Raw genomic sequence first — 12,500 nt, 5'->3', positions numbered from 1 at the left:
AGTCTGGCTACATAATCTACACGGTGCCCACAAAGTCTGACTGCATAATTTACACGGTGCCCACAAAGTCTGGCTACATAATCTACACGGTGCCCACAAAGTCTGGCTACATAATCTACACGGTGCCCACAAAGTCTGGCTGCATAATTTACACGGTGCCCACAAAGTCTGGCTGCATAATCTACACGGTGCCCACAAAGTCTGGCTGCATAATCTACACGGTGCCCACAAAATCTGGCTGCATAATCTACACGGTGCCCACAAAGTCTGGCTACATAATCTACACGGTGCCCACAAAGTCTGGCTACATAATCTACACGGTGCCCACAAAGTCTGGCTGCATAATTTACACGGTGCCCACAAAGTCTGGCTGCATAATTTACACGGTGCCCACAAAGTCTGGCTACATAATTTACACGGTGCCCACAAAGTCTGGCTGCATAATCTACACGGTGCCCACAAAGTCTGGCTGCATAATTTACACGGTGCCCACAAAGTCTGGCTGCATAATTTACACGGTGCCCACAAAGTCTGGCTGCATAATTTACACGGTGCCCACAAAGTCTGGCTGCATAATTTACACGGTGCCCACAAAGTCTGGCTGCATAATTTACACGGTGCCCACAAAGTCTGGCTACATAATTTACACGGTGCCCACAAAGTCTGGCTGCATAATCTACACGGTGCCCACAAAGTCTGGCTGCATAATTTACACGGTGCCCACAAAGTCTGGCTACATAATTTACACGGTGCCCACAAAGTCTGGCTGCATAATCTACACGGTGCCCACAAAGTCTGGCTGCATAATCTACACGGTGCCCACAAAATCTGGCTGCATAATCTACACGGTGCCCACAAAGTCTGGCTACATAATCTACACGGTGCCCACAAAGTCTGGCTACATAATCTACACGGTGCCCACAAAGTCTGGCTGCATAATCTACACGGTGCCCACAAAGTCTGGCTGCATAATTTACACGGTGCCCACAAAGTCTGGCTACATAATTTACACGGTGCCCACAAAGTCTGGCTGCATAATCTACACGGTGCCCACAAAGTCTGGCTGCATAATTTACACGGTGCCCACAAAGTCTGGCTGCATAATTTACACGGTGCCCACAAAGTCTGGCTGCATAATTTACACGGTGCCCACAAAGTCTGGCTGCATAATTTACACGGTGCCCACAAAGTCTGGCTGCATAATTTACACGGTGCCCACAAAGTCTGGCTACATAATTTACACGGTGCCCACAAAGTCTGGCTGCATAATCTACACGGTGCCCACAAAGTCTGGCTGCATAATTTACACGGTGCCCACAAAGTCTGGCTGCATAATCTACACGGTGCCCACAAAGTCTGGCTACATAATCTACACGGTGCCCACAAAGTCTGGCTGCATAATTTACACGGTGCCCACAAAGTCTGGCTGCATAATTTACACGGTGCCCACAAAGTCTGGCTGCATAATTTACACGGTGCCCACAAAGTCTGGCTGCATAATTTACACGGTGCCCACAAAGTCTGGCTACATAATCCATATTTATTTAGTTAAAAAAAACATAATGTCGAGTGTTACTATTGAACAAAAATTGCCCAACATGAGAGGATCACGTCTTAGGAGTCTCGATAATCGCTCAAAAATAGAAAATTAAAGAAAATACTAAGGTAGATATAATTTTAAAACGAGCCCTCTCCCTCAAAAAGAAAATAAATTTGTATACTTTAGGTAATGTCCAACATCGCTGCTCGAAAAAAAAAAAAAAAAAAATCAAGCTACCGGAAGTGGATACGGTTGATTATGTAACGAAACCGAACGGAAGGCACGAAAAACGAAACCATATATTTATTAAAAAATTACTTTAGTTTTTAACATTTCTTGTGTTATTAAGAAACAAACAAACAAAAATAAACACTTCTTGCATTATGAAATAATAGAACAAATATTTTATTTCGAAGAATTAATTTGGTTTTAACATTTTTTGTATTCACGAAACAACAAAAGGCACATGTGCAGTAATGCAGACGGCGGTCATCTTTTCTTCGTGCGTTTCACTAAACTGTCGCCAGGTAGCGCTTCTCGGCCAAAAAAACATTTACATTATTAAGTTGTTGTTGACCCTTCAAAGTTGCTTTAATTAAAAAAAAATTGTTTCATTTAAATTATTTATTTGTTCGAGAAAAAAAAAAAGAGCTATTTTACTTTATAAAAATTCAATGTTGTTTTTATTATAAAATTGTTTTATTAAAATTACGCAGACTTTTAAATGAATGTTTTTACAATTATATATTGATACATTTTTATAGAATTTTTCTGTTCGGAAAAAAAAATCTTGTTTGTTACTTATTTTCCGCGTTATTTGACCAAGGAGAAATTGGAGTTATCGCCCCCTAACAATAGCCGCCGTCTGCATACTACAGGAATGCCTCCGAAATGACTTTTAAACGATACCTTCCCCTCCCCATGTTAAGAATGGCTTTCGAAATAATAACGTTATTATTTTAGCGCGCTACCAAAAATACATAAGTACCGCGTTTTCTTTTTGTTGTTTCGCAATAACACAAGAATTGTTTAAACTAAATTAATTCTTCTAAATAAAATAATTGCTTTCTTTGATAATACGTTAATGTTTTCTTTCTTTTATTTTTTTTTTCGTAATAATACCACAAAAAGTGTTAAAACTAAAGTATTTTTTCAAATAAATACACGGTTTCGTTTTTCGTGTCTTGACTCCGTGATCAAGTTTATTTTTTTAAATACAAGAGTTAAAAATAATTAAAAAAAAATATTATGAGGATGCGTAGTCACCTTTAAAAAAAAAATCTCCTTCAAGGACGGTTATAAAATGTGTTTTCAACCGCTATTTATTTAATAAGTGACCAGTGTTTTCCTGCCTAGCAAAAAAAAAAAAAAGACGAATTTTCCGGGCACCATATATATATATATATATATATATATATATATATATATATATATATATATATATATATATATATATATATGGTGCCCGGAAAACTCGCCTTTTTTGCTAGGCAGGAAAACACTGGTCCCTTATTATATATATATATATATATATATATATATATATATATATATATATATATATTCCACAGCTAATCAGTGCGGTTAGACAGGCAATTACCTCAAGCCAGGATCGAAACCCGACCGCCTAAATGACAGCCAAGGCTTCTCACCATTACGCTATACGGTTGCTGCTGTGTGGGTAATGAATAAACGTTTTGACATCGTCCAAATGCCTTCGCTCGATTTGTTTACACAAAGAGCGTCGCTTAGTAGGCTAATGGCAGTTTGTAAATCACTTCCCAATATGCTCAACCCAAGATAGGGAGCATATATATATATATATATATATATATATATATATATATATATATATATATATATATATATATATATATATATATATATATATATATATATATTCTCTCGGTCTGTTTGTTTGTCTGATGGTTCCACTTATTCTCGTAAACTACTAGACAGATCTAGCTGAAATGTTATATAGTTATACAAAATAGGTTTATTTTACTAAGATATTCGCTCATTCTTTTTGCTCATACGAGAATTTAGGACGTCGAAGCCAACGCAACTATGAGGAACTATGAGAAAAAAGAAAGATGCGACTACTTTATTATTAAAAAAAATAAATGTTAATCTTAAAAAAAACAACAACACAAAGTGAAAATATTATAAAAGAAAAAGAATTTTAATTAAAGAAAACTCCAATTACTTTTTTTGTCGACTACTTTTTTTTAATAAAAAATAAATGTTAAGGTTTTACGATTAAAAAAAACTATTGAATGAAAACATTATAATGATAATAAAAAAGAAAGATGTTTCCTCTTTTTTTCTTTTTAATGAAACTGCGACTAATTCTTGATAACATTAGTTACAAAGAATGAAAGCGTCAAGTGAGGACGCTAGAAGGAGAGATAGAAAAAAAAAACAAAAAACAAAACAAAAACTATTTAAATGAGAACAAAATATGAAAAAAAAAATCAACAAAAAAAAAACGATAGCTATATAGATAAAGAAAGGGAGAGAGATAAAGAAAAGGAGAGAGAGAGAGAGAGAGAGAGAGAGAGAGAGAGAGAGAGAGAGAGAGCGAGGCAGACGAAGAGAGTAATCCTTGTATGACGTCATCAACATCTGTGAACCCCATCATCGTTTCATAGATAAATTAAAGAAACACTAACAAGCCTGCAGTTGAGCCTATAAATAATTAAAGCTCCCCCGGAGTGACCTCTCACTTTAGCAGATTCGTTCCGTGTCGACAGCTGCAGTCTTACCTACCCTGCCATTTTTCATCTTCAACAAGATTCGCAACTTGGTTCCACTGCGCGACGAATTCTAATATCAATGTTTGTGATCCGTGATATCACAGAAAGGATTTGAACTTCCCACCCCCGCAGAAAAAAAAAAAAAATGTAAAAAAGAAAACAAACTTACACAAGACGTTTATTCGCTCGACTAAGCACGCGGTTACAAACGACAGAGCAAATATTTTAAACACATTTAGTCAGCATTTCCAAATATCTGTACATGATGTTGCCAAGCTAATCAAAAACCTTGATTCCAGTAAAGCAACTGGCCCTGACGTCATTTCAATTATAGTCCTGAAAAAGCTTCAACCAGAAATAGCTCCCATACTTACAAAGCTGTTTAAACGTTCTCTTAAGGAGTATTGCTTCCCAACACTCTGGAAAATCTCATCAGTATGCCCTGTATTTAAGAATTCAGGTGATCAGTCATCTCCGTCTCAGTACAGACCAATAAGTCTCCTGTGCATCATGAGTGAGTTACTGAAATCTGTGTTAAATAGAGAAGTAGTCAACCACCTCAGCAAAAATAACCTTAGTGACATGCAATACGGCTTCTGTTCTGCTAGATCTACAGCAGATGTACGGTTATATCTCATAGGATTAGCGAATTTCTCGACAAAGGCTTCCTTTCTAGGGCAATTGCTCTAGACATATCTAAAGCATTTGATAGGGTATGGCATAAATGTTTATTCCACAAAATCTCCAGCTACAGTATAGCTGGAAATGTCTTCTCAATTGTTAAATCATTTCTCTCTGATAGGTTCATAAGAGTAGTGGTTGATGGGCAGAAATCAGAAGCTCATAGTATTAATGCTGGAGTTCGTCAGGGGTCTACCCTGGGTCCAACTCTCTTCCTGATCTACATCAATGATCTTCAAAATCACATCCTTACATAATTCGTAGACATTTATGCTGACGACACTACTATCTTTGGCAGCACATCCAAGCCTGTAAACGACCAAGTTCTCTCTGATTCTCCCTCCTCTGATTTTTGAGCATGTGGTACAATGGGGGAAAAAGTGGCTAGCTACTTTTAATAATCTAAAACTAAGCTTCTATCTTTGCATCATCAACGCTCTGATCCTCATCTAGCATCAATTAAAATGAATGCTTCTCGTCTTGGGGAGGCTTCATGTTCTGACAAGCTTCTGGGCTTCTTTCTTGAGAAACACTCGTCTAACTGAAAACACTATCAATAATTTCCCTCATCCTTTACCTGTGCCTAAACCTAAACGAAGATTCCATGAACAAAGTTTTTTTCTTAGAATTGCACACATGTGGAACTGTCTTCCGAGTTACCTGCTTTCCAGCTGATTACAATATGGCTGTCTAAAGTAAACAAGTTTTGATGAGCCGTTCCCGTTAAGTAATCCAATTTACAAAAGTTACACTACTAACGATTACTCTATTGTCCCATTGACAACTGTAGACTCTTAAATCCTTATCCTCGAGTGGCCGTTGGGCCTTGATAAGTTGTGACTTCTTTGTAAAAAACAAACACACACACATGTTACATGATAAGGGCTGTCCCCTTTTCATGTAAGTATAAAAATAGAGAGATTACTTAAAATGAAAATAAAATGAGAGAAAGCAGAAATCGAACCTTGGATATAAGTTTTAAAGAACAATAGGTTTAAATGGAATGTCCAGTAAATTGTTAATTCTGATGAAATAAATAATAAATAAACTATTCAATTGTTAGAAAGAATGTGGATAATAAAATATGGGTTAAATAAATTAGATATGTAGGTTAAATTCCTTTGTAAAAACATAAAAGAAAAAATAGGTTATTGGGAAATCATAATGTCAGAAACGTGCAAAGTCGCGCATGTTGAAACACGTGAATTTTGCTCACGTGGCCGGACATGCATGGATTTATCAATATAGGAAATGAGAGTTAGTTAGTTAGTTAGATAGTTAGTCAGTGAGAAACTCAGAGAGGGTCTGAGAATTCGAACGTCTAGGAAGCTAGACGGTCACTTTGAAACTAAAATGTGAAGCTTTGTATTCTTGATGAGAAAACCATGGCCGGTCGTGACGAAATAAACCCATCAAGTGTTTTGATAAAGCTCGTCTTTGTGTTTGTGATTCTTACAAAAAGGTAAAGTGAATTGTTATTATATGTCTGTGTTATAAAATGTCGTGACATACACATCTCATATCCACAATGTGAATCTACATCTCATATCTACACTAAGACTGTCTGAACACTATCTCCTCACTCTAAGAGCTTCACATAGCAACACATCTATTAACCTAAGAATGAACATATTTTTAATATATATGAATCGCCATAACACGAACACGGAACGAACAATCTCTCTCACAACATCCCTCTCCATCTCTCTTTCAACATCTCTCTAATAAAACTCTCTCTAGAACTCTTACAACAACATCTCTCTCAACAGCATCACTTGTAATAAGACTCTTTCTAAGACTGCGCTTAGAATATGACTAATATATAACACACACATATATATATATATAAATATGAGGGGCGTGCAATAAATAATGCCCCTGACCCACTTCCCATAGCAGTAGAGCAACGAAACTTGGCACAGTTATTAGTCTTTCTCTACATAGGAACCACCCAGAGTTGTACATTTCTCCCATCATTTGATGCAGCTCTGGAGACCGTTTTTGTAGAACGCCCCAGGTTGGTCCTCCAACCACGACGTGACTTCAGAAATCAAGGCTGCATCATCTGGGAAACGCTTTCCTTTCAAAAACAACTTCATGGCTCAGAAGAGGTGAAAGTCAGAGGGTGCAAGTTCAGGAGAGTATGGAGGATGGGGGAGGATTTCATAACCACATGCCCGCGTTCTGATCTGGCGACATACGAGTTGTGGACCGGAGCGTTGTTCTGCAGGAGGAGGGTATCTTTGCTGATCTTGCCCCGTCTCTTGATTTTCATAGCTTCCCTTAATTTCCTCAAAAGTGAAGCATAATAGGCTCCTGTAATTGTGGTACCCTTTGCCAGGAAATGGACCCAGGTTTCATCCTGTGTAATCAGTCTTTTGAAAAACTTTGACTCATCTTCTTGGCACATCTCCAAATTCATCCTCGAGCACTCAACGCGTTCTTGCTTCTGGAATGGTGTGAGCAACCTGGGAATCCCTCTGGCAGACACCTTATGCATAAACAAATGGTCATGAATGATAGTTTCCACAGACCCTCTACTAATCTTGACATCTTGGGCTATTTGGCGAATAGTAATGTGCCGATCTTCCAAAATGGCAGCCTCAACTTGACGGACAGATGTCTCATCAATGGCAGAAGGGGGACGACCAGGTCTGGAAGCTGTTTCCACAGACTTCCGGTCATGTTTGAATTCACGATGCCAGCGTTTTACAAGGTCATATAATGGGGCATTGTCACCATAAGTTTCTTTCATTTCATCAAAAGTCTCCTGTGGCGTGCGTCCTTCCAAATACAAAATCCGGATCACTGCTCGACATTCAACAGGCTCCATTTCACACCTGACTCAGTTCAAACACCTGTAAAATAGAAACCACAATTAGGTCAGAGCTGTAATTTGCCACATAACCCGTAGAGATATAAATCATTGCACTTTCAAAATTTCAGCTAGATCAGCCAACTAGAATGGGGGTCATTACTTATTGCACGCCCCTCATATATATATATATATATATATATATATATATATATATATATATATATATATATATATATATATGTCAGAAGGGAAAAGGCACAAAATTAGACAAACGAGTATTTTACATAATTTTCATTCCTCACTTTTTATTTAATATTTGTTTGCTCCTCTTAATAGTGTTGAGCTTTTCTCATCTTAATAAGTTTTGTTAAATATATATTCTTTGATAACATAACTGTATGCCATTCTGTTTCTCTCTCTTCACACACACACACACACACACACACACACACACACACACACACACATCAATTAAGGGTGTAGGATTAGTAAAACGCTTTATGCCATCGTATTTCGAAGCCTAATGCTTCTCATCAGAAGAGAAAAAAGATGTTAGATAACGTATTAGGGATGCGACGTCTTTAGTTCTCCCATTTCCCTCCCTCAACAGTCTCAATATACTACCATTCTCCTCTCACGAACAATTATTTCGCTTCTAATGTATCCATCGCTAGACGTCACATCCCCAATATGTTACATAACACCTTCTCTTCTCTTCTGGTGAGAAGCATTAGGCTTTGAAATACCATGGTATAAAGAGTTTTACTCATCCTACACCGTAAGTGATGTAACATCGTTATTGAATAAACGAAGAAATCTATATGCATTAGTATGTATTTTTATATTGTCGTTTTCTTATTTCCTTGATATTCGCTTCCTCTCTCTCTTTATATATATATATATATATATATATATATATATATATATATATATATATATATATATATATAAAGCGAAACTTGTCCCTTGTCCGCTTCTCACCCCCTCTATCCAATGCAGACTTAACAACATTAACTATAAATCGACGGACTATGAGCAACGCCGAGACGGGACAGCTAGTAGATATATAAAAGAACACGTTTAAAAAAAACCAAAAACTTTATTTCACCGTAATCAAGGCATATCGTAATTGAGACGTAAATGGGTTACTATGATTAAAGGCCAAATTTATAGTGAGCATACTATGTGGGGAGTTGTACAACGAGCTGTTTGTTCATATTGCATTTAAATTTCTGCAAGTTGGTACAGGAAACAAGGAACGGGGATGGAATTCCAAAGGCAAGCGAAAGGAAAGAAGAAATGAAATTTTGCTACTAGTCATGTTGCTAGGGAGATACGTATTTACATTAAGAGGAGGGAGGGACAAGTGCAATAAGTTCGTCGGAGTAAGACAAGTGGTTGGTGCACCAGCCCAGATGTGTCAACAATAATCCATGCATGGGCGAATGGTGGCTGCATATCGACATAAGAGACATCTCTTTCCTCAGTTTATATTTGTAATACTTAACTCGAGTGATTCCTTTACCCTACCCTACGGAGAGCGATTATTTAACACACACATATGGGCCCTGCACCAATGAGTAGCGATTAAGTTAGCTAGTATGAATTTTGATGAGGATTATTCTTAGTGCATGTCACAATAATATATATGCAAACAGAATTGTACACAGAGACGTAAGTTGAAGTCGGGTGCGTAGGTGAGAGATCAAAAGGCACATAAAACACAATGAACGATAAGAATGAGTAAGGTTTTCGAGCGAGAGAAAACTATGGTTTTCAGTCAGTTTCTCCGCTGGAAGCATGCGAATGAGACACGCTAATAATGTAGAAATAATCTAAGCTGAATGTTGCCCTTGTCTATCTGTCTTCGGGTCAACTCATTTTGTTAAATAGAAAGTAAGCACTAATCTATCTGTCTCCTATGTTCATTCTACCTAATAAAACCTTGAACAAAACTCAGCGAACGTCTTCCTTGTGTCTTTTCCTGCATGAAAAGTTTCGTCCATCGTAGTTAAGCAAACGATCGCCTATCCAGACACGCGACAAAGATGAAAAGAAACGATAATACAGAGAATAAAAAGTATACCTATAAAACATGCATGCACGTATCAAAAGACGTTCATTCGGTTTATTGATCCTTCTTGGGCGAAATCATAACATTGTAACGCATTATTACAAAGTTTGGGACGGGAAGCAGGAAAAAATTCATAAATTTCTTACCTTGTGGTTTTTGAATACAAAGAAAGTTTGCACGAAGACGAACAGAAGGTGCACAACGTAGACCATTGGGAAAATAGGGCTCTCACAGGTTGCGGTTGATTCTGTCTCAAAGTAAGTGGCAATATGGAAACCATCTAAGGCCACGCTACCCAAACTGAAGGCTGAAAAGGAAAACAAAAAGTCAAAAACGTATTTTAAAAGATGGAATCGCCCGATCGTCGAAAAAAAAAAAAAATGCAAGCATGCAAGAAAGCAAGTAAGGTTTACAGAGTTTATATATATATATATATATATATATATATATATATATATATATATATATATATATATATATATATATATATATATATATATATATATATATGCATGAGTGATCCGTGCTGAAATAATAACGTTATTATATAAAAAGCCATTCTTAACATGGGGACGGGAGGGTGTTTTGTACCTATTCTGTACCTTAACCTTACAATTGAATAAAAAAAAACATATAAAACTTTAATTAAACGTGGAAATACGATTAAAAAAAAAAAAAAATAGCGCGGATCACTCTCTGCGTTAGCAACGTTTTTTTTTTTTAAGAAAACCATTTTTAACAAAATTGAAAGTACACTTTTTTCTTTGTGTTTTTTTTTACAGAAGTTGTTTTTACATAAGAAAATATGAATGTTTTTTCTTTATTAAAGAAATTGGGTACTCATGCATTATTGATGCGTGCTGAAATAAGAACGTTGTTATTTAAAAAGCCATTCTTAACATGAGGAGGGGAGGGTGTTGTGTACCTAATCTGTACTTTAACCTTACAATTGAATAAAAAAAACATATCATAAAACTTTAATTAAACGTGGAAATACGATTTAAAAAATTAGAGCGCATCCGCATCACTCTCTGCATTAGCACCAAATATTATTTAAGCACGTTACCAATCCGTAAATTTTCTTCGAAAAAACCTCTACTTTCACTTAACAATTTATAGTTTTAATAATGAGAAAGTTCATATTTTCTTATATCGAAACAACTGTTTAAAAACACAAGACAAAAACAAAAACAACTTCGACTTCAACTTTTATGCTTCAACTCAAGCGCAAGCGAGCAACTTTGCCTGATATAATAAAGAAAAAATGTTTAAATTATAAAATTTGGAAGATAAAAAATGAATTTAAAATTTTAAAATAGGGAATGTTTTTTTTACTTATCGAGTAAACAGAAAATGAAATCTAATTCGCCCCGTCGAATTGTGGTGTATGAAAGAATTGAAACGGAAGTTCAGTTCTACCAACAAAAACAGGTCCGCAGTATGGGCTTACGAAACATATTTTTATTTTATTTAATATTTTTATAATTGGCAATGTTTATTTATTTTAATAACATAGAAACATCCCTCTACTTTAAAGGCGGATTGTCTGAAAATATCAAATAAATTGGTAATGTAGAAATATGGTTTTATCGACTTTGAATGAACCAAGAATTACACACACACACACACACACACACACACACACACACACACACACACACACACATATATATATATATATATATATATATATATATATATATATATATATATATATATACTAGCAATTCAGTCCGGCTTTGCTCGGGCTCTATATACTGTTCCTAACTTTATGTGGATATGTACATATATATTAAAATGTTTGGTACAAGTCAAGGTAACTTACATCAAAAATTTAAAGTGTTTAGATCCAACATTGGCGGAGGAGTTTGGTAGAGTCTGCAAAGGTCAATTTTCACCTAGACTTCTTCGCAGCCACATTTTCACCCAAAAACGGATTAAAAAGCTTGCTGCATGTCTGAATACCCTTTATGTAAAATTTCAGATATTTAGACTCAAAATTGGTTGAATAGCTTTCTAGAGACCGCAAAGGTCAAATCTGTTGAACATTGACATATTGGCAGCCAAATATTCGGCCAAAAACCGATTAAAAGGCTTGCCCTATGTCTGAATACACTTTATATAAAATTTCAAATGTTTAGACAAAATGTGTCTGAGTAATTTGGTAGAGACTGCATAGTTCAAATTGTTTTTAACTTTGACCCTAATTTTGCCGCTTTAACATTTATTGCTTTCGGCTCAAATCATGTTAAAAAGTTGGATCTATGTCTAAGTAACCAACATCTAAAATTTCAAGTATTTAGACCCAAATCTGGCGGAGAAGTTTTGTAGAGTTTTCAAAGATCAACTCGTTGAACTTTGACCCATTGACAGCCAAATTTCTGTCCGAAAACCGATTAAATTTTTTGTCCAAATCTCAATGCCCCTTATGCCAAATTTCGAGTCTATAGACTGAAAATTGACACAGAAGTTTGGTAGGGAAATGTACACACAGACAGACAATTTTACTATATATATATATATATATATATATATATATATATGCCCACACGTTTCTCCTTATTATATAGTGGAGATTAAGAACGATTAGATTGAAGTAGAAAAGCAGTAATTTTTCCTTTTCAGCATTGT

General features: G+C 35.9%; 1 protein-coding gene across 1 annotated transcript in view; it reads right to left on the bottom strand.

The window, feature by feature from the left end:
• Positions 1-12,500, bottom strand: part of LOC145248166 (proton channel OtopLc-like) — a 125,308-nt gene that overhangs the window by 12,997 nt on the left and 99,811 nt on the right. The window contains exon 5 of the mRNA XM_080110005.1: positions 10,016-10,176. Coding sequence (XP_079966131.1) covers positions 10,016-10,176 — 161 coding nt within the window. The remainder of the gene's footprint in view (positions 1-10,015; positions 10,177-12,500) is intronic.

The sequence above is a fragment of the Euprymna scolopes genome, chromosome 26 (genome assembly GCF_053919585.1).
Source record: "Euprymna scolopes isolate OS-2025 chromosome 26, ASM5391958v1, whole genome shotgun sequence".
NCBI lineage: Eukaryota > Metazoa > Mollusca > Cephalopoda > Sepiida > Sepiolidae > Euprymna > Euprymna scolopes.
Note: the sequence above shows the minus strand (reverse complement) of the source record. Positions and strands in the feature narration are given on the sequence as shown.